Here is a 25,214-nt window from a genome sequence, read left to right on the forward strand (position 1 = left end):
TTTGTCATAAATTGTAGCTGTGTTTAACCTTTTCTTTCCCATAGAAATTGAATTGGTAATCCTGACAAATATAGATTTTCAGATTTCAAGTGAGCCAGTGACATGTTTAAAAGGGACCCTAAATATTTTTTTTTTATAATAATAATAATAATTATGATTCATAAGTGTGGTTTTTGATTTTTGCAGGATTTGTAGTCTAGTATAGAGTGTTTGTGGGTGAAATTTCCTGATTTGCTGCTAGCCAAGCAGAATTAACAGGCTCCTGTCCATGTAAACAACATAAGGTACAATGATGATCCCAGCCATTCTAAACTTGGAACATCCGAGGGGGGCACAGCTTGTCTTCTGATAACCATCACACCAGAAATGAGACGGTGAAAAACTCGGTATCCATTGGCACTTACACAAATCATAATTTGCTTTACTAATCCCAGGAAGATAGGAAGATTTATTTTTTTTCCTATACTGTCCCTTTCACAAGTTAAAAAGAACACACCTACTCTCAATCGGGGGATTAAGATTAGATTGGACATATGATCACAGATTTTTTTTTTTCTATTCTGGAAAATAGAATTATTATAATTTATTTCTAAGTTCACATATCAAGCCCTAATCAACCAACATCCTACAATTACCCATTCCAATATATAAACCACCACAATATCTCTCTTGATTGGTCATTTAGAAACCAACGAAAACATGGTGTTCCAAAGGAGACTTGCTGATATAAATATATAATCTCACAATAGGTTTGTAAAACGTGTTGATAATATTATGTTGTTTTAGAATTCAAACACGGGAACATGTTTTTGTACACAAATATTTATTGGTAAAAAAAATATATAAATTAAATATATAATAATACATATAGATATATAATTAACATAATAAAACAATTAGTAAGTGCACAGTAATAAGAAGTGTGGATCAATACAAAACTATTTACGGTAGGCAGCACTGTTTTCACGAAAGAGCTTACATTACTCATTTTTGTTCCCTGAGGCAGACTGAAAAAAACAGAATTAAATGAGACTGGCATGTTTGCCTGTATATTTACTGTTCAGTCACTTTAAAACACAATGGTTGTTATTGATCACAGCTTTTGGAGAGACACGCGATGTGCTATGTCCTTGCTTGCTGACAATTGATAGCTCCAAAACCAGGTCTATTAAAAATCCAAAAGAATTAGGCTTTTGCCTCTACTAGGCTTTGAAAAAGACATGTCTCAATATATCAGGTTTGCTTTTGAGAAGTACAGTACAGTGAAATAATTCTGAGTGTCCTTTTGTTCTGCTTTGGATCAAAGTGCATGAGGAGACATTAGGATTGTCTTCTCCTCATAAAGACAGGAAGCTGATTAGTGGCAGCTCGCTCTGTCCCAGCACAACATCTCTCTTCATTCCGCATGTTTTATTGATGGCTTTCAACTTAAGACAGCGGCATTGCAGCTGTGCTTCGGACAAGTTCTCAAAGAAAAAGTCCTCATTAAAGATCGGGTTACGACTTCTCCTTATGATTGTACTGCGTTGCTTCTGATTCTTGCCAGGAGTGATGGAGAGAGAAACAAAGCAGTTTATGGTTTTCGGGTCAGTAATGGGATCGTAGAGTCCCTCAGCACTGATAAGACGAACACGAAGTCTCTGGGCTACAGGACAATACTCTGTTGATAAACGTAGTGAACTGCCATTACTCAAGATCACCGAGTTATCTGACATAAGTCTGTCCCGAGAATATAGAAGATCCATTGGACAGACAGAGTCCATCATCCCATCAGAAACTCTGCGGATGATGCTGGGACTGCTGTCCGTTGAGCTACCGTCATCTGCAGACAGGGAGTTATTTCTGGAAAGATTCAATTTCACATTTTTTCTTCTCCTGAAGGCCCTGGAGAAAAGTTTGTCATGACTTATAGCCTTTAGCAGTGTGCTGCCCCGTGGAATAGATCTGTGGAGTAGAGGAGAGCTAAAAGGTGAAGAGTCTGTTGAAGAGGATGTGTCGCTGTCCAAGGTACTGGATCGGCTAAGTGTCCTCAGCCGAAGCATGGTGAAGCTATTAGAAGAGGCTTTCCCTTGACAAGTGGTGGTGCTAGAACGAGATCGGGGCAGAAGTATGGGAAAAGTAGCAGGGTCATTGTGGAAGAGTGACTCTTTCCTTCTGGTGTTTGGGCTTTCCAGCAAAGTACAGAACCCATAGGAAGTCTGTGTTTTGGGAAGGTGGGGTAGAGACAAGGCTGCCTGTGACCGAGGATCAGCATTGGTGCTGTCTTCTTCAGGCAGGTCCTCTGCACTCTCTACTTGGATGAAATGTCTCTCTGGGAGGTTGAGCAGTCCTGAATCATAAGATGTCCCACTGAGGTCAGGGACAGACCTGTGAAGGCTCCTCATTTTCATTCCCCTCTGTGATGGAAACCGGGGAGGGATGCAGAATTCAGGGATTCTGTCTGGTGTCAGGACATTGGGGCAGGTGAGAGGACGTTGTCTCTTATTATTGAGAATGTTCCTCATGTTCAGATCAGTTTCTGGTCCAAAAGTATCTGATGTTTTAAGTTTCTCCAGAATCCACATCAGTCCCGTGCTATGTATGCAGGGATTCCAAACCAGCAGTTATTCTGTAAAAAACAAACAAACATAGGTTAATGAATGTTACTTAAATTGTGATATACATCAGCACAGAATGCACCTGTCATGGCGGAATATATTTATTACCTGTTATGTATTAAATGTATATGTGTGTATATATATATATATAGTTTGGATATTGTATTGTTGTACTATTGTATCCTATTGTAACAATGCAATGTTTTGTGGACAAAGACCCAGGACATACTTGAAAACAAGAGAAATTTCAATGTATCCATCCTGGTAAAATATTTTATAAATAAATAAATGGATACACTGTGATTTACATCACATAATTTTATTCATTTCTGCTAAAACAAGTAAAAATGTTTTTTCAAAAAACGACCAGTCGCCTTGTTTAACAGGGGCGATGATAACCATATACACAATTCAGGTCCTATATGAGTGTTTACATATCTAACGCCCTCTCACACAGTCATACCTTGCATGTTATATTATATACACTATAATATAATATACAGACTGAAAATGAAAATAATATGTACAGTCAGTGTCTTGATAAGAATACACATATTTTTCTTAACTATTTCCTTTCCTAAAAAGTATTTATTATCCAGATACTGTAATTATTAGTTGGTGTGAGGATTTTAATACTTCCAAATTTTTTGTACAATGTTATTTCAGAACTACCTCCCTACATATACTCGCTTACTTTGGAATGTCTAGGACCTAGTTGTCACAATCCCAGCACAGACAAATCCTAACCATGAGTGTGGTGATTGTCCCAATCCAAGCAGCCACTAGCTAGCATTTCACTGTTTCATATTGACAGCTTAACATAAGATATTTAAATTTTTGTTCTCCATTGTCTAGACCTGTGTTGATTAAAGAATTTAAGGAAAAATAGAAGTATTGTATTTACCTATGTGTTTTGTTTTTGTTCAAGTCCTGTTCACATCCCTTGGAGAGGACAGATTGTACCAATAGCAGCTGCTGCAGGCATGAGACGTGCTGTGTCCCAGCTGGTAGTGCTGAATGCTGTCACAAAGCTCTGTCTCTTGTACTTATAGAGGAAAAGGGCCAGGAGCCAGCCAATCAGCTGCCACTGGGCTGGGATGACTCCCTTCCTTTCTCTGCAGAGTAAAATAAGGTTAGACAGTCACACGCAGCTATGCCACTGCCTATAGCTTGTGCAGCAGGACAGCAGCAGAATCCGCTTGGAGATGAGTCACAGAGTGGTACAGAGTAGCTTTCTTTCAACAAACAGCTTGTTAGGAGATGGTTTTATTGTTTTCCATTATTAAACCATTAACATATCAAAAACAACATAAATAGAGCACATGAAAGGTCAATTGTCTCATCTGGGAGATAGGAATGGCAAATGCTGAAATCAATACAGGGATCAGGGTGCTCCCTCACAAAATGACAGTAACATTTTAACCCTTAATACCTCACAAAATGACAGTAACAGTGGAACCCTTTATACCCCACAAAATGACAGCAACATTGTAACCCTTTATACCTCACCAAATGACAGTAATATTGTAACCCTTTATACCTCACAAAATGACAGTAACATTGTAACCCTTTATATCTCACAAAATGACAGTAACATTGTAACCCTTTATACCTCACAAATTACAGTAACATTCTAACCCTTTATACCTCACAAAATGACAGTAACATTGTAACCCTTTATACCTCACAAAATGACAGTAACATTGTAACCCTTTATACCTCACAAAATGACAGTAACATTGTAACCCTTTATACCTCACAAAATTACAGTAACATTGTAACCCTTTATACCTCACAAAATGACAGTAACATTCTAACCCTTTATACCTCACAAAATGACAGTAACATTGTAACCCTTTATACCTCACAAAATTACAGTAACATTGTAACCCTTTATACCCCACAAAATGATAGTAACATTGTAACCCTTTATACCCCACAAAATGACAGTAACATTGTAACCCTTTATACCTCACAAAATGACAGTAACATTGTAACCCTTTATACCTCTCACAAAATGACAGTAATATTGTAACCCTTTATACCCCTCAAAATGACAGTAACATTGTAACCCTTTATACCTCACAAAATGACAGTAACATTGTAACCCTTAATACCTGTCACCAAATGACAGTAACATTGTAACCCTTTATACCTCACAAAATGACAGTAACATTGTAACCCTTTATACCCCACAAAATGACAGTAACATTGTAACCCTTTATACCTCACAAATTACAGTAACATTGTAACCCTTTATACCTCACAAAATTACAGCAACATTGTAACCCTTTACACCTCACAAAATGACAGTAACATTGTAACCCTTTATACCTCACAAAATGACAGTAACATTGTAACCCTTTACACCTCACAAAATGACAGTAACATTGTAACCCTTTATACCTCACAAAATGACAGTAACGTTGTAACCCTTTATACCTCACAAAATGACAGTAACATTGTAACCCTTTATATATCTCAGAAAATGACAGTAACATTGTAACCCTTTATATATCTCAGAAAATGACAGTAACATTGTAACCATTTATACCTGTCACAAAATGACAGTAACATTGTAACCCTTTATACCTCACAAAATGACAGTAACATTGTAACCCTTTATACCCCACAAAATGACAGTAACATTGTAACCCTTTATACCTCACAAAATGACAGTAACATTGTAACCCTTTATACCCCACAAATTACAGTAACATTCTAACCCTTTATAGCTAACAAAATGACAGTAACATTGTAACCCTTTATACCTCTCACAAAATGACAGTAACATTGTAACCCTTTATACCTCACAAAATGACAGTAACATTGTAACCCTTTATATATCTCAGAACATGACAGTAACATTGTAACCCTTTATACCTCACAATGACAGTAACATTGTACCGTTTAATACCTGTCACCAAATGACAGTAACATTGTAACCCTTTATACCTCACAAAATGACAGTAACATTGTAACCCTTTATACCCCACAAAATGACAGTAACATTGTAACCCTTTATACCTCACAAAATGACAGCAACATTGTAACCCTTTACACCTCACAAAATGACAGTAACGTTGTAACCCTTTATACCTCACAAAATGACAGTAACATTGTAACCCTTTATATATCTCAGAAAATGACAGTAACATTGTAACCCTTTATATATCTCAGAAAATGACAGTAACATTGTAACCATTTATACCTCACAAAATGACAGTAACATTGTAACCCTTTATATATCTCAGAAAATGACAGTAACATTGTAACCCTTTATATATCTCAGAAAATGACAGTAACATTGTAACCATTTATACCTGTCACAAAATGACAGTAACATTGTAACCCTTTATACCTCACAAAATGACAGTAACATTGTAACCCTTTATACCCCACAAAATGACAGTAACATTGTAACCCTTTATACCTCACAAAATGACAGTAACATTGTAACCCTTTATACCCCACAAAATGACAGTAACATTGTAACCCTTTATAGCTAACAAAATGACAGTAACATTGTAACCCTTTATACCTCTCACAAAATGACAGTAACATTGTAACCCTTTATATATCTCAGAACATGACAGTAATATTGTAACCCTTTATTTCTCACAAAATGACAGTAACATTGTAACCCTTTATACATCTCAGAACATGACAGTAACATTGTAACCCTTTATATATCTCAGAACATGACAGTAATATTGTAACACTTTATACCCCTAAAAATGACAGTAACATTGTAACCCTTAATACCTCACCAAATGACAGTAACATTGTAACCCTTTATACCTCACAAAATGACAGTAACATTGTAACCCTTTATACCTCACAAAATGACAGTAACATTGTAACCCTTTATACCTCACAAATTACAGTAACATTCTAACCCTTTATACCTCACAAAATGACAGTAACATTGTAACCCTTAATACCCCACAAAATGACAGCAACATTGTAACCCTTTATACCTCTCAAAGTGACAGTAACATTGTAGCCCTTTATACCTCACAAAATGACAGTAACATTGTAACCCTTTGTCCCTCACAAAATGACAGTAACATTGTAATCCTTTATACCTCACAAAGTGACAGTAACATTGTAGCCCTTTATACCTCACAAAATGACAGTAACATTGTAACCCTTTATCCCTCACAAAATGACAGTAACATTGTAATCCTTTATACCTCACAAAGTGACAGTAACATTGTAGCCCTTTATACCTCACAAAATGACAGTAACATTGTAACCCTTTATGCCTCACAAATTACAGTAACATTGTAACCCTTTATACCTCACAAAATGACAGTAACATTGTAACCCTTTATACCTCACAAAATGACAGTAACATTGTAACCCTTTATACCCCACAAAATGACAGTAACATTGTAACCCTTTATCCCTCACAAAATGACAGTAACATTGTAGCCCTTTATACCTCACAAAATGATAGTAACATTGTAACCCTTTATACCTCACAAAATGACAGTAACATTGTAACCCTTAATACCTGTCACCAAATGACAGTAACATTGTAACCCTTTATACCTCACAAAATGACAGCAACATTGTAACCCTTTACACCTCACAAAATGACAGTAACATTGTAACCCTTTATATCTCACAAAATGACAGTAACATTGTAACCCTTTATACCTCACAAAATGACAGTAACATTGTAACCCTTTATATATCTCAGAAAATGACAGCAACACTGTAACCCTTTATATATCTCAGAAAATGACAGCAACATTGTAACCCTTTATACCTCACAAAGTGACAGTAACATTGTAACCCTTTATAGATATCACAAAATGACAGTAACATTGTAACCCTTTATACCTGTTACAAAATGACAGTAACATTGTAACCCTTTATATCTCACAAAATGACAGTAACATTGTAACCCTTTATACCTCACAAAATGACAGTAACATTGTAACCCTTTATATATCTCAGAAAATGACAGCAACATTGTAACCCTTTATACCTCACAAAGTGACAGTAACATTGTAACCCTTTATACCTCACAAAGTGACAGTAACATTGTAACCCTTTATAGATATCACAAAATGACAGTAACATTGTAACCCTTTATACCTGTTACAAAATGACAGTAACATTGTAACCCTTTATATCTCACAAAATGACAGTAACATTGTAACCCTTTATACCTCACAAAATGACAGTAACATTGTAACCCTTTATATATCTCAGAAAATGACAGCAACATTGTAACCCTTTATACCTCACAAAATGACAGTAACATTGTAACCCTTTATACCTGTCACAAAATGACAGTAACATTGTAACCCTTTATACCTCACAAAATGACAGTAACATTGTAACCCTTTATACCTCACAAAATGATAGTAACATTGTAACCCTTAATACCTCACAAAATGACAGTAACATTGTAACCCTTTATACCCCACAAAATGACAGTAACATTGTAACCCTTTATACCTCACAAAATGACAGTAACATTGTAACCCTTTATACCTCACAAAATGATAGTAACATTGTAACCCTTTATACCTCACAAAATGACAGTAACATTGTAACCCTTTATACCCCTCAAAATGACAGTAACATTGTAACCCTTTATACCTCACAAAATGACAGTAACATTGTAACCCTTAATACCTCACAAAATGACAGTAACATTGTAACCCTTAATACCTCACAAAATGACAGCAACATTGTAACCCTTTATACCTCACAAAATGATAGTAACATTGTAACCCTTTATACCTCACAAAATGACAGTAACATTGTAACCCTTTATACCCCTCAAAATGACAGTAACATTGTAACCGTTTAGGTGCCTGAGACAGTAACATTGTAACCCAGGGGTGCCTAAAATGTAGCTCCCCAGGTGTTGTAGAACTACAGCTTCCATGATGCTTTGTCATTCTAAATCATTAATAAAGGCATACAAAACATCATGGGAGTTGTAGTGCTACTACGTCTGGGGATCCTACCTTTTGGGCACCCCTATTGTAACCCTTTAGGTGCCTGAGACAGTAACATTGTGACTCTTTAGGTGCCTGAGAGGCAAGTACCAGGTATATCTGGCTCTAAATGATCAAACATTACAGCTCGGAATATAAATGGACTTATTTAATTAATATTTTGCTTTAAAATGCCAATGTGCAGCAGGTTTTGCAAAGGCTGGTATTTATACACAGAACTCCCATTAAAATATGTTTAGCGATACATTGATTTACTGTGTAGACCTGGGGAGTGAACAAAATAATGATACATTATTACCCATTGTAAAGCGCTGCGGAATTTGATGGCGCTATATAAATAACATAATAATAATAATAATAATAATATACTACTCAAAAATAATTTGACAGTTTATGACAGATATAATAGGGCAAATAAAGAGACAAACTATTACAGATGTTAATATGCACAAGATATTGATCAGAATGCTGCTCGAACAATCTTATAATCTGGACAGATGTATATATGTGTGTGCCATTATTATAAAGATTATAAAGATAATAATGGCACACAGCACATATCATTGGGGCATTCAGTAAATAACACAAAAAATGCAATAGAGCTTTGATGGTGGTCAGCAATAGAGATGTCCCGAATAGTTAGCTGGGAACTATTCGCCCCGAGCATATGCGATGTTCGGTCCGCCCCTATTCGTCATCATTGAGTAAACTTTGACCCTGTACCTCACAGTCAGCAGACACATTCCAGCCAATCAACAGCAGACCCTCCCTCCCAGATCTTCCCACCTTCATGACGAATAGGGGGCGGACCGAACATCGCATATGTTCGCCTGCCGTGGCGACCGCGAACAAGCTATGTTCGCCAGCGAATAGTTCCCGGCGAACTATTCGGGACATCTCTAGTCAGCAACAATAGAAAGCTTATCAACCTCCATGTATTGATCATTACACATTATTCATGTACAATAAATAGAGTAGTCCTGGGCTGGTCTGTCCTGAAAGACAGGCAGCAAATGGGAGCACAGAAACAGACGCATGCCTAGGTTACCTGGCACCTGGATCGGAAATATATATTGGCACCCCCGCCCTGAAATGTAGATTTCATTTTTTTGTGTCTTTTTGCAATGACAATAACACCAATGCCCACACACACTCACATTCATACATACACGCTCACATTTTTATACACACACAAGCATTCATAGAGACACATGCTCACATTCACAAGCACGCTCAAATTCACAACACACATATATTCAAACACATACACTCACATTCATAGACACACACACATACTCGTATTCATATACGTACACACACATTCAAATGCACACACTAGCATTCCTATATATACAGTACACACATGCTCACATTCATCCACTCACAGATGGGATTTTTATTTAGATACCTGGTGTCTGGTAGTTTGCTGCCGGGATCAGTCTGTTCTCTGATTGCACAGTTCCCAGCAGAAATGTACTGATGCTCAGGCTGGGGTGATGCTACCTGGCATTAGTACAGGGTGGCAAGGGAGCTGTGCAGCCCGACCACAGATTGATCCCAGCATATCCTCCGCTGGCCACATTGTTTGCACATTTAATCCCGGAGCAGCCTCTACCGGAAGGCATGTGCCAACTTTGACGAGAAGACAATGGACAAGCATTTGTTTCGTGTTCCGAAGTTCCGTCTGTGGACCAAAAAAAAAGGGATGAATGATGGCTAGGGGAGAGCCAATACATTTTTATTTCATCCACAGATCAAGTGACCAATAGAGTAAAAATAAAAAGGAGCAGTAAAGAACCCTCTATATATTATATATTTAATAAATATATTTGATATATAATATGTATCAGATAAATTTTTTTAATTTTCTGCACCCTTATTTTTATCCCTCAATTTGTTTTTGGGATGCTTCGATTTGGCTGACCTGAAATTTTATTCCCCAAGTCTATTATTTGCAGTGTCCATTTTTCTGCAAGCCATGCACCGCACATGGAGTTAGGATTAGGATTTTGGGAAGAAGGATGTAGGTCCCTCTTTCAGGAATTAATCATCCAGGTGTGTCTTGTATGAATTGTACTTATCAGATTATTTTTAGTGGCAATTTTGATTTTCAGTGATAAAGCTAATCCCAGACTAATTCAAGAGGCCAGAAATAGACTGAAAGCTCGCACTCCGCCTATCCAGCAACCATCTTTGATTAGATCAAGATATCTAGACAGAGTTTTAAGAGATAAGTTACTAAGGCACAGAAAATAAATAACTAAATCAAGAAACAAACATAAAATAGAGAAGTAATAGAACAATAGTCCTGAAAAACTGCAGGTTCTGCAGAGACTAGGAAGAGACAGAGCTTCCTCAGCCAATCCTAGTGCTCATACTCAGTGGAGTAATAAGGTGGGGAATGGGGGGCGGTCCGCCCGCGTGCCACTCACTAGGGGGGTGCATTGACCAGGGCGGCCTTGGGATGTGTGAACTGTGCGGCTGCACAACTCACACATGCAGGGACAGGCAGCCACAGAACTTAAAAACAGCCGCAAGTAAGAAAATTGGAGGTGGAGCTAATCGACAGCGGGGCGGGGCTAAGCACGACCTCCACCCGCTGCTATTAAGAGAGCGCGAGTGTGTGTTTGTGGCTGCCTGTATGTAACTGTGTGTGTGACTGTCTGCCTGTAACTGTGTGTGTGTGTGTGTATGTCTTCCTGTAACTGTGCGTGTGTGTGTGTGTGTGACTGTCTGCCTGTGACTGTGTGTGTGTGTGTATGTGTCTGTGTGTGTCACTGCCTGCCTGTACCTGTATGTGTGACTGTCGGGCTGTAACTGTGTATGTGTGTGACTGACTGTCGTAACTGTGTGTGTGTTTGTGTATGTGTGTGTGTGTGTGTGACTGTCTGCCTCTAACTGTGCATGTCTCTGTCTGTCTGTGACTGTGTGTGTGTGTCACTGCCAGCCTGTGACTGTGTGACTGCCTGTAAGTGTGACACAGGATCCGCCCCGGGTGCCAAATGCTCTAGGTACACCCCTGCTCATACTTTTTTCAGTTGGAGTACTGGGCATATTTCATTAAATCTTTTAAAAGGAACACTATAGGGTCAAGAACACAAACATATATTTCTGACCCTATAGTGTTAGAGCCACCATCTAGCCCCCTTGGCACTCTCTTGCCTCCCTAAATGTAGTAAATCTTACTGTCTGCTGACATCATCAGAAGTGTTGTTCTGAGCCAATCACAATGCTTCCCCATAGGATTGGCTGAGACTGACAAAGAGGCAGATCAGGGGCATAGCCAGCACAAGTCAAACACAGCCCTGGCCAATCAGCATCTTCTCATAGAGATACATTAAATCAACGCATCTTTATGAGGAAAGTTCAGTGTCTGCATGCAGAGGGAGATAGGAAGCAGCTCTAACAGCTAGGCATGTGCATGGGAAAAACTTTCGTTTCGGTTCGGCATTCCGAAATTCGGGACTTCGGCAATTCGGGACTTCGGCAATTCGGCACTTCGGAACTTCGGCAACTTCGGAACTTCGACACTTCGGAAATTCGGTAATTTCAGGACCTTGGCAATTCGGCACTTCGCCAATTCGGCATTTCGGAACTTCGGGATTTCGGAACGTCTCTTGCAGCCGCTTGGTAGATAACTCCCTAATTCCCACGGTATTAGGGAGTTATCTACCAAAAGGCTGAAAGACCTAAATTGGTCTTTCAGCCAAATTTACTAATAGTAAGTAAAAATTACTTAGTATTAGTAAATTGTGCCCCTACTTGCTATAACGCTATACCGGGGCCCCCCCCTAATTAGTATTTTAGGGCCCCCATCCACCGCTCAGGGGTGGGGGCCAGGGAGGAGGACATTAGGTCCTCCCCCCTCATTCTAATTTAGGGCCCCCACCCACCGCTCATGGGTGGGGGTCAGGGGCTAATTTAGGTCCCCCCATTACTTTACTTTAGGGTCCCCACCCACCTTTCAGGGGGGGGGGCAATAGGTCCCCCCTTCAGGTTAGGAGGGGGAGGGGGAAATGTTTTTTTTTTTTTACAGTGAGCAGCTACAGGCTGCTCACTGTTTAATAGACATGCCCCTACTCGCGGTATAGCGAGTAGGGGCATAATTTACTAATACTAAGTAATCTTTACTTAGTATTAGTAAATTTGTCTGAAAGACCAATTCAGGTCTTTCAGCCTTTTAGTAGATAGCTCCCTAATACCGTGGGAATTAGGGAGTTATCTACTTATTCATTCCTGTCATTACACTGACTGGCCAAGTAACTTACATTTTAAATGAATGTATGTTACTTGATTGTTGTAAGTGTTGCAAATGCTTACAGCTGAATCCTGGCTATGTTTGTATACTTTTTATTTAAAATTGTATACAGTGTAACATTCTTCTTCTTTCACTGGGTAAGTATATTAGTACTTGGGCAATACTGTGCTTCGGAACTTCGGCACTGCGGCAATTCAGAACTTCAGCAACTTCGGAACTTCGGCACTTCGACACTTCGGAAATTCGGTAATTTCGGAACTTCGGGATCTCGGTAATTCGGCACTTCGGAAGTACCCGTCATATTCGTCCCGAAACGAATTGCACATGTCTACTAACAGCCATCTAAGGAATGGCCAGTGAAGTTATCACTCGGCTGTAATGTAAACACTGCATTTTCTCTGAAAAGACAGTGTTTACAGCAAAAAGCCTGACAGTAATGATTCTACTCACCAGAACAAATTCAATAAGCTGTAGTTGTTCTGGTGACTATAGTGTCCATTTAAGTATGTAGTTCATGAAAAAATAAACAAATGGGCAATCAGAATGCATACATTGGTGCTGATTTAATTTACAACAAATTTTTGACACTGTATCAGCGAGACTTACAGACTCCTGAAGGGTAAAGAATGGGGGTGACATTATATAAATGCCTCTACAAACTGTTCACAGTACATGCCCCTAACATTATGCAATGCAGCTGGGAGAGATGTAATCACTGCTAATTACAGCAGGAATGTTGCTCATTCAGGGCTTATTTAGCTTAGATCTCCCAATTTCCCTCTGCTTGTTTAACCCCTTAAGGACCAAACTTCTGGAATAAAAGGGAATCATGACATGTCACACATGTCATGAGTCCTTAAGGGGTTAAAATAGAAGACAAAATATACCTATTACCGGGTGATATACTTTTAATTGTTTATAAAATATCATGGGGTATATATGTTAATGTTGTCATCCTCAAATACTTAAAGGGACACTGTAGTCCGTATAACCATTTAATCTCACCGCGCAGTCACTGCGCACTCCATTCAATGTTAAACCTTTTTTTTTTTTAACCTTTTTTTAACATTCTAACACTAAATAAGAGTCCCTGACCACCATGGCCCCAACACCTACTGAAGCTAAGGTGAAGGGATAAATTACACACTTCCTTCTAGCCAGACCAATTTATACCAGCAATGGGTACTGTGACACTGTCAGCCAATCACAGTCACACATTGCTGCCCAGGCTAATACTTCCTCATTAGTACAAGCAGCACAGAGAGGATAGACTGCTGAGGATGTACAATGAAGGGATGGTGCCTGGGAACGCCAGACACTATAACCACTTCAATGAGATGAAGCAGTTACAGTGCTTACAGTGTCTCTTTAACTGATGTTCTACTTCCTTCTCATATGGTCCAAAACAGATAAAAAGTTTGCACTTACAGCTTCTCCACCAAAGTTGGCACAAGTGTCATCCCAAAATCTATGATGTGTGGGTGCACTCTAGGAGTTACGGGATGCTACTAAATTGAAAATTGGGTTGGACATAGGTGCTCACAGCTACTTCTGACCTCCAAGAGGGTCAGAATATTTAATTGTGAAATAACGTTACATTTGTACATTGTGCTAGCCATTTAACTATCACAACGTGTATCGGACGTTTTATTCTCTACAAAGTGACACCAAGATGTGTTGGACATGACAGACACACTTTAAAGATTGATTATTTTCCCTGAGGTTAGTCTGACTTCACCAAAAATATTCACTTCTCCAGAATTGCTTCATTTTTACTAAAACTAATTGTCATCATGGTAAAGTCATCATGCCTTCTACTTAATGTTGTTTTTAAATTTAGCATGATACTATTGGTATCAGAATACTGCAGTGTTTATTCAGCTATCACAAAATCTAAAAAAAGAACCAGTTTCTATTCTTAAAAATGTTCATTCTGCAAGATAATTAGCTGTGCAGCTTGGCACATATCTCAAGTATACACTTAACATTAGAGTAGGTAACTAGTTGGCCTTGTAAATACAATGTGTTCAGTTATAAAACTTGAAATGGAAAAGCTAAGTTAAAATAAAAGTTAAAAGAAATATCAGATATATAGGGCAATGCAAATGTGAAGGCAGCTAAAACAAGATGCGTAGTTAAAAGTATCAGTGATACCGCACTCGTTATAAAGTGCTGTAGGATTAGGGTTACTTAGGTTTAGAGGGCTTGAGGTTATTACTGGAGGAACTATTGGTGATGTAGGCTGTGTGGTTGCACTGAGCACACAACTTTGTTGGGGCTCATCGGTTGCTCCTCACACTTAGGGACATAAATACCCAATGGGCATTTCTGATCAGGTCCTGGCCGGGCGCATTTGACTTTCTAATAGCTTAACCCGGCCCATGTGAGATCGGCAGTGCTGGGAGGAAGTGAGTTCTGGTAACTTCCTACTACATAAGAGAGCGCCATGCAGAGAGGCAGAAAGAGGTGGAGGGGAGAAATGCTTGACCAGACCCATCAGTCAGTTGCCAGATCTGGACCTTAGGGAATTTACCCTCCTGCAACCAAAAGGTATGCAAGCAGGCGGGTGGCTAAAAAATGTAAAGTATGATATCAGGGCCCTCTCTACATTAGCTCCGCCACTGAGGGGGATACATGACTTCAAAGTGATGTGGACTTTAATTCCCACCACTCTCAGGTAAAGTCTTTCTAAATATTTGGCTAAGCTCCTTAGCTCACCCTAAAACAAAACACTTTATAACCTCTCTAATCCTCCCCAGATCTTAACTCCCCTAAGTCTAACCCTAACCCCTACCTTAATGGCACTCTTTCTAAAGCCCCCAAACCACTACATTTTAATTTTGGTGTAAAAACCCTGTCCCTGCAGTCTGACAAATGTAAGCATTGCCTTTTGTAAGAAATAGCAATGCTTAAGTTTGTCAATCCATATGCCTCTAGTAGCTGTCAATCACGCTGCCACTAGAGGCACTTCCTAGTGAAGACACTGAATAATTTAAAGTCAATACACCCAGCATATCTCCAAACGCTGATAATTCTTCTTGTGATAAAGCTGCTCTATAAGGAGCAATGAAATGCTGCAGTGTGGTTTGCAACAGGACCCAATGCATCGCTGTAAAAAGCATTGGATTGGCTCAGGCTCATAACAAGTGATGACTTCATAGTGGGACGGCACTGGATCAAATGTGAAATTTTCTTTTTATGTTGTAGGGGCAATAATCTAGAAATAAAGAGGAAAATGTATTCTGAATATATATATTTATTCACAAAGTTAAAGTGTTCCTGTAATGTTGTAAGCTGTGTTATTGCATACATTCTTGAAATAACTCTGCATTATTATGACATCTCCCTATTTAGCAGTGGAATAAAATGTGCATTTTTAATTCAAACTTTTAAATGTATATGGTAGCAATTACACAATGGGTTTCTTGACTTTGTGAAGTGAAAACGGAATGCCTTCGGTATCTTAACAGTTCTGTATGAAGGAATTAAGCAGAAGTATGAAGGAATTAACTCATGTCTACCCAGGTTTAAATCAGATAACCTAGGTCATACTCTAAGCAAGCTCGGTCACCCAGTGCTATTAACCTTAGGCAACTAGAGTTAATTGTAGGTTTCGTTATATAGGATATGCTGGTTACACAAAAAAAAACAAAGGGTATAGAGTATTAACCACCAAAAAAAAGATAAACGAGAAAATGTCATAACCCTTGAGGGCCGTGCTAGTTATTAGATCTGATAGGCATGCTGGCCATATAATATAGAACTGGCTGGGAATAGCTGGAAAGTGGATGCAAAGCTTATTTAATAACTGAATGTGGTGATATCGTGGAGAACTACATTGTCGGAATAATATTCCCGGGGCATGTTAGATCTATCAACGCCAGGCAATATATACAAACTAAGAGATATATACAAATTAAAAACACACGTAGACCCCACTATCTTCTTCATATTTACCAGAGCTTGGTTCTTATTAGAATGTAGGATTGGGGATTATAGCACCTATCAAATAATGAGTACTTTTTAGAGTCAGTAATATAATCATGTATAATCAGTATAGCGTACACACTGAGTATAATGAAGATGGGATCTAGAAGCAGTTTCCCATATACAGTGAATATATATAGAATGTGGAGAAAACACAAGACAATGAGTGTATAGTAAGTGAAATATAGAAGACAGACAAAGAGTTTGGTTAGAGGCAAGAAATCATGTGGGACCCTTGGTCAGAGACCTACATAGATGGGAAGGTGGCGTTGAAGAAATGAGTATTTAGTGTAGATGAGATTAAACTAGTTGGGTTATATACAAAAAAGCAAGGAATAAGCTAGATAATAGCAAACACTCCTAAAGGGGATAACCCGAATAATTGAAATAAGCAAAAAGAAAAAGAAAAATGAGTGTGTTGAAAACGGCATGTAGGGAAGTGGAAGTATAGTGAATATATTTAAAACTTAACTTTTATTAGACTTCAAAATATTTCCTAAAATACTATTGTTAGTAACAATCTCAGAATGAGGGAAGGAACAAGATTTAGGTAAAAAGAGTGAAGGGAAGGGAGGTTGATCTCTTAAACATGGTATCTAGAAAACAGTAGTAGTCAGTAGAGAAATATAATATGAATACTGTCTGATTGATTTAGTATAATTACTGGAAAGTGGTCTGATGACTGAGGAGAAGTAGGGGGAACAAGGTTGTGGAGGAAAGTAAGCACGAGGGTAAGACATTTGAAGACTGACGGCATAACGGAATCCAGTTGAGCTTCTGAAGAAAGGGTCGCCATTAGCAGAATGAGGCATATTAACGAGTGTGCAGGTAGCAACATTTTGGATTTGTTGAAGCAGAGTGATGGAGAGGGAGATACTGTAACCTGGTTAAACGAAAGGCTGAGTGCTGCTATAAAACAATGGCCATCTACTGTACCTAACCACGGTTGTGTTTTTTTTTTTTTTTTAAATCATTTGTGCTGTATAAACGAGCAGCCACAGGGAAATCCTATTATTTTCCTTATTCACAGGATGTCCAGAAACTTTGGGACAAGCACTTCCCTTCCCGAATCCTCTCCAGAGAAAGTGTCACGTTTCCTGCAAAGAAAAAAAGTTTGAAAGTACTCTAGTTTTTACTGCCCGTCTTGTCCATCTCTACTTGCTGTCTGCTTAACAAACTGTTTCAGAGTTCACCAGACAGAGCTGAACTATTGAATCACTCTGTATGTGACTTTGTTAGTGTATATGATTTGTGTATATGATTATTCTGGATTTTTGACCTTGGCTTGCCCTGATTACACTTTGTTACCTGTACCAGTGTATTGGCAAGTTATATGGACTATTATGACTTCTGAATCCCTCTGACATTGGCCAGTCCCTCTTTACATTAAGCCCATCCATTATAAAGTGGATATGCTGGTTCTGCAACAAAAACAACTCAAGTTACAAAACAACTCAAAATACATTAAATTTTTAAAATGGTATGCCACCATGGGGTGACTTTCTTTCTTAGTGTGCTATGTTCTCTCAAAGGCGACACAGGTCCAGATAATCAATTTGTCACATTTTCACATTTTAACCCCTTAAGGACTGAGCCAAATGTACATGTTGTGAACAGAACAAAACTTAAACAAAACCTGGCATTTGCGCTATATGTCTGTCCAACCGTAATTCACCTCTTTCATATTAAATGCACCCCCCCCCCCTTATTATATATCATTTTATTCAGGGGAAACAGGGCTTTCATTTAATATCAAATATTTAGCTATGAAACATAATTTAATATGAAAAAAAGGGGAGAAAATAAGAATTTTTTTTATTTTTTTTAGTTCTACATGACATTTTAACTGTCAATGTCATAATACTGTTTGCTTTTACTGCAATAAAATATACATATTTGTATTCAGCAAAGTCTCACATGTAAAACAGTACACCCTATGTACAGGTTTGAGGGTGTTTTGGGAAGTTACAGGGTCAAATATAGCGTGTTACATTTGAAATTGAAATTCGCCAGATTGGTTACGTTGCTTTTGAGACTGTATAGTAGCCCAGGAAATAAATTTACACCCATAATGGCATACCATTTGCAATAGTAGACAACCCAAGGTATTGCAAATGGGGTATGTCCAGTCTTTTTTAGTAGCCATTTGGTCACAAACACTGGCCAAAGTTAGCGTTAGTATTTGTTTGTGTGTGAAAAATGCAAAAAACGCCAATTTTGGCCAGTGTTTGTGACTAAGTGGCTACTAAAAAAGACTGGACATACCTCATTTGCAATACCTTGGGTTGTCTACTACTGCAAATGGTATGCCACCATAGGGGTAATTTTCATTCTTGGGCTACCATAGGGTCACAAAGGCAACGTAAGCAATCTGGCGAATTTTAATGTGAAAAAAATGAAACACAAGCCTTATATTTGACGCTGTAACTTTTGAAAACACCATAAAACCTGTACATGAGGGGTACTGTTGTACTCGGGAGACTTCGCTGAACACAAATATTTGTGTTTCAAAACAGTAAAACCTATCAAAGCAATAATATCGTCCGTGTAAGTGCTGTTTGTGCGTGAAAAATGCGAAAACCGTCAATTTTACTGGCGATATCATCGTTGTAATATATTTTACTGTTTTGAAACACTAATATTTGTGTTCAGCGAAGTCTCCCGAGTAAAACAGTACCCCCCATGTACAGGTTTTATGGTGTCTTGGAAAGTTATAGGGTTAAATATAGTGCTAGCAAATTAAATTCCCTATACTTTCGGCATGGGTTGTCAGGCAGGTCCCGCTAATTGTAATTAATTAGGATACCTAATTATGTAAAAATATTACATAAATATATATGTAGAATTAATATATGTATATATATATACATATGTGTATATATATAATTTTTTTTAAATATTTTTATTTATATATAGGTATATATATATATAGTGATATATACGTATATATTTATGTATATAGATATATATATATTATTTCGTTCTACGTGTATTTTGATATAAATATATATATATTAATATCACAATACAGTTAGAACGAAATAACACGCATCTATATATTATTTAATTATTTATTTGTAATTATTTTTTTAATTTTATTTTTTTACGTATTTACATATTAATTTTTTATATTATATATAAATATATATAACAATAATTATATATATATTTAATCAGTATCAGTCTACGTGTAATTTGATATTAATATATATATAATTATATATATATTAATAGTAAAATACACCTAGACAGTGTATGTGTGTGTGTGTATATATATATACTTAGATCATATATATATAATATATATATATATATATGTTCTAAGTATATATATATATATATATATATTTTTTTTACACTGATTAATTTTATTTTATTTCCAGCCAGCAGGGGGACTAACTGTCCTTACAGTTGGTCCCCCTGCTGGCAATGCCTCAGCCAGCTAACCCGGCCATGTGATTGTGAGGTCCTCGCAAGGACCTCACTCTCACATGGCCGGGGGGGCTGCTGGAGGGCGGACGTGCCGCGGGGGGCTCCTTGGGAGTCCCCCCAACCGCGATCGCCGGCGTGGGATCGCCGGCGACCGGGTAAGTAAGAAAAAAACGGAGGGCGTACAATTACGCCCTGCAGCGTTTAGAGCCGCTTAAAATAGGGCGTAATAGTACGCCCTACGGTCTTAAAGGGCTAAACCAGCATGTAATATGTCACCCTGTGACTTACTAAACAAACTCGCACAACCAGTACGTGGGGGCACTGTTACATTCATGGGACAATGCGAAATAAAAAATACTAAGGCTTCATGGCGCTAACTCATATCAGGATTATGACATCTTCAGTGAAAATGGAATTCATGTGTGTGAAAAAACACAAATGAAAATATAACCATTAAAATTGGCCAGCATTTGTGATAACGTGGCTAGACCAAACTACGCCATTCGGAATATTTTGGGGTGCCTACTTTTAAAAATGATATGCCATCATGGGGATAATTTTCTCTCTTGGGCTGTCATACTGCCTCAAAGGCAACATAGGCCCAGAAAATCACTTTGTCAAATTTTCAGTTTTTGAAAAGGGCATGTAATACATTTGGCCCTATGACTTCCCCATAAAAAACATTACTGCTATATATAGTTACTGCTATATTCATGAGACCATGCACTAACACCGATCAGGCTTATGAAATGTCATGTGAAAGTGAAATTCATGTGTGTGAAAAATCAGAAATAAAAGTATAACCACTAAATGTTGCCATTTGTGAAAACGTTTATATTTCAAACAACTCAATATACCTCATTATGATTAGCCTGGGTTGTCCACTTTTGAAAATGGTACGCTCCAATGGTGATAATTTTATTACCTGGGCTGCCATACTGCCTCAAAATGATATGTAATAAGTATGGGTGCACTTAATACGAAAGAAGTCAATTAGAGCTCAAATTCTGGGTTTTGTTTTGGTTCAGAACTTCCGCCCTTAAGGGGTTATCTATAATAATGGCATTGAGCCTTATAAAAATAATTACAATCAATTACAATGTAGATCCACAGGGGTCAAAACAGTTAACTGTGCAATGTTAACAATTCCAATTATTTATATGTCTCCAACCTTTTCCACAGTGCTGTACGGCCTCAGGGTATACTGGTTTCATAGCACTCTGATCAAGTATACTGATTGTTATAGAAGGAAACAGAGGTATTATGGACCTGGCGCTCAATTCATCCATAAACTTGTTAGTGTTAATAATTGCCGTGGCTACTGAAGCAGGGGGTGGTGTGTCTTTAAGCAATGTAGAAACCAAAGTTCCATTTTCAATAATTATTTTTAATATTTAGAATAATAATGGCAAGGCAAGATGCGTAATACAGTACATAAAACTTACGCCATCAGATTAGGCAGTAAATTAATTTGAAAATGTGGGTTACACACCATTTGAAATAATCAGGGTTAGTTACTAAAGTGAGAATAGTTGTGAATTTACAGTAAATTTCAAATATGAGGCCAACATAGCCTAATTGTAAATGTTCTCCAAGATTCCCTTCACCGGCCTGCCGATTGTCCTGCTGCGGGGCCATGCAAGATGACAGCTGATGTGGAGATCTCTAGCAAGGCCTGTAAGTCAGGGAGGGGGGAATACACTTTATTTTTTCTTTGTTTATTAAAAATGCCCCTCAGCCCCTATACTACACTACAGACCCTGTCCTCCCACTACATCCTCTACAGCCCCCAACGACTGCTCTTGTTCTCCACACTGTAGCCAGTACCCCTTCCCCCCACTACAGCCACTGTGCAAGAACACTACCCCCCCACGACAGTCCCTCCCCCCCCTCCCCCCCCTCTCCAGCAGAACCTCTTATAAAATCACAACAGTCAGCTTAGGAACTCATCCGGAAACCTATATTTCTGTAGTTTAATAGCTTACTGTGACACCCATGGACAACTTGAGTCATAAATCCTATTTTTGGGAAGATGTATAAAAATATTTATGTAAGTTAATATTTATTGGAAAGTTCACAGACGTATAGGTAAATGGTATGCAATATTTTTAGGTACTCACATGTATCCCTCACTAATTAGACGCCTGCTACCTCTTAGACAATAATCATCCAAACCAGTCGTGATACGAGGACAGCTTAGGGGTAGAGGACTAAAGTTAACTTGCACCACTCCCACGCCTGACTACACCAAATCCGATATATCTAATTCGGAGATACAGACCCGACGAGACCCGAAACAAGTTTACTCAGGGAAATCCATGAGACGAACTGAAGACAATTACCTGACTAATTAACTTCTCACGGTCGAACTACTTGAAAAACGCTACTCATAAGTCACACACAATATGCTTATCATTACTATACATGCTGCAACAATGGAGGCTAATTGCGGGAAAGGGGATATAACAACTAAGAAGCAAAATGTATATGTACTGCGCAAGTTCGCTATGTTATGTTGTTAACCCCTGACCCTTCCTTTCTGTACACCGATACAACCGCAAAATCTTTGAAATAAAGAATTTACAAAAAAAAAAAAAATTCATATACCAAATTGGTAATACAGTATAGGTAGTATCCACTCTACAACATACTCAACGGGGTAATAAAATTATGTGGGTAATAAAATGACTATTATAAAAGGATCTAGTATTAGGAAATAAGCAATCCTAAATTATTCATGTGAGATAAACACAAAACGTCCCAACATAGACATAGTTACAGGATGGCCGGGTGTAGGAGCAGACTAAATCAGGGAATCTATACATGGGTACCGTACAGTAATTTGCCCATTTGCATTTTAACGCTAGAGATTCTAGGTATGCCTACTTGAGCTCAGCAGTTCCCTTGTCTCTTTCTGCCTCCATGTGAGAGCCATGCTATAAACAGATATTGATTATTTGTATATAGCTCGGTCAACACAATAATATGTGAATTAATTGTGATAGCAGGTAGATGAAAGGCGAGGAGGTGGCAGAATGATGGTGTATAGCAGGAATTTCAGGACAGCGGTCAGATATTATCAGAAGTAAAGTACAAGTGTTTGAACAAACTGGACAAATGACAGGTACTTATCTTTAAATGCTGAAATCGACCACGGCCAGACATTCAAGTCATTCTTGAAAAGCAGGAAACTTAACAAGGTATGAAATCAGACAATAACTGGAGGTAAGTCACTCGAAAGGGTTGCTCAAAGCACCATGACCACTAAAGGGATTTGAAGTGGTCATGGTCCCTGGAGTCTGTGTGCAGGGCCGCCATCAGGGGGTGACAACCATAACAGTTGTCACGGGCCCGGCGGCATGTATGTATGTCTATGTATGGCTGTCTGTATGCGTGTATGTCTGTCTGTATGCATGTATGTCTGTGTGTCTGGATGCATGTATGTGTATGTATGTCTGTCTGTCTCTGTCTGTATGTGTATGTCTGTATGCATGTCTATGTATGTATGTCTGTCTGTATGTGTATGTCTGTATGCATGTATGTCTATGTATGTATGTATGTATGTCTGTATGCATGTATGTCTGTCTGTATGCATGTATGTGTATGTGTATGTCTGTATGCATGTATGTATGTATGTCTGGATGCATGCATGTCTGTCTGTATGTCTGTGTGTATGTCTGTGTGTCTGTATGCATGTATGTGTATGTATGTCTGTCTGTATGCATGTCTGTCTGTCTGTCTGTATGTGTATGTCTGTATGCATGTATGTCTATGTATGTATGTCTGTCTGGATGCATGCATGTCTGTCTGTATGTCTGTCTGTGTATGTATGTCTGTCTTTGTATGTATGTCGGTCTGCGCATGTATGTCTGTCCATATGTCTATGTATGTATGTCTGTATGTCTGTATGCATGCATGTCTGTGTGTATGTCTGTCTGTATGCATGTATGTCTATGTATGTATGTATGTCTGGATGCATGTCTGTGTGTATGTCTGTGTGTATGTCTATGTCTGTCTGACTGCATGTATGTATGTCTGTCTATGTATGTTTGTGTATGTCTGTATGCATACATGTCTATATATGTATGTCTGTATGTATGTATGCCTGTATGCCATTATGAATGTATGTCTGTGTATGTCTGTATGCCATTATGAATGTATGTGTGTATGGATGTCAGTGTCTGTATGTATGAATGTGTGTGTGTATGTATGTATGTATGTATGTGTCTTAATGTCCTCTTGCATGTGTGTCTGTATGTATGTTAGTATGTGTCTGTCTGTCACTATGTATGCCTGTGTGTATGTCTCAGTATGTGTGTGTCAGTATGTATGCGTGTACAGTACAAAAATTAGGCCCGGGCATTTTTTAATCAGAGCGGCCCCCTAAGAAGGGGGTGGGGCCAGAGAGGGTGTGTTTTGTCATCACTAATGACAAGCACGCCCCCCTCTCAAAGTGAGCATGTTAGTTCAATGCGCAGAGCCCAGCTGAAGAGCTCTGGCATTAGAAAAAGGCCCTGCATTTGTTCTGCGCAGCGCAAGCAAATTTATTAACATGCTTGCCCTGTGTTTGCTTTTAAATTGTCTGTGGTGTCTCCACAAGTGGGATACCAGAGGACAAAAGGGCCAGGACAGTGTATGGTGCATATGTTTGGAGCCTGCTTGTGGGATTGCGTGTGTGTAGAGTGTGGTGTGGTATTGTGTAAATAGGTCAATTTCATTTGTGTTTGTGGTGTAATATGTGTGGCTAGGGGCTGTAGAGAGTGTGTGTATAGGGGGCATAGTGTTATAGGGGATGTAGTGAGTGTGTGCATACGGGCTATAGTGTGTGTGTGTGTATAGGTGACGTAGTGTGTGTAGGGGTTGTAGAGAGGGTGTGTTTAGAGAATCTTGTATGTGTTTGCTGACAAGGAATGTAGTGTGTGTGTAGGTGGTGCAGTGTGTGTGTGTAGGAGATCT

The 25,214-nt window shown here is 38.5% G+C and overlaps 1 protein-coding gene across 1 annotated transcript; it reads right to left on the minus strand.

Moving 5' to 3' along the window:
* Positions 1–905: 905 nt before the first annotated feature.
* LOC134601421 (C2 calcium-dependent domain-containing protein 4C-like) lies at positions 906–3,619 on the minus strand. Its single transcript, XM_063445904.1, has 2 exons — positions 3,502–3,619; positions 906–2,608 (listed from the first exon to the last, which is right to left on the minus strand). Exon 2 carries the CDS (start codon positions 2,562–2,564, stop codon positions 1,338–1,340), a length of 1,227 nt encoding a protein of 408 aa, XP_063301974.1. The 5' UTR covers positions 2,565–2,608; positions 3,502–3,619; the 3' UTR covers positions 906–1,337.
* Positions 3,620–25,214: the final 21,595 nt, after the last annotated feature.

Source organism: Pelobates fuscus, chromosome 3 (genome assembly GCF_036172605.1).
Source record: "Pelobates fuscus isolate aPelFus1 chromosome 3, aPelFus1.pri, whole genome shotgun sequence".
In the NCBI taxonomy this organism is placed as follows: Eukaryota; Metazoa; Chordata; class Amphibia; order Anura; family Pelobatidae; genus Pelobates; species Pelobates fuscus.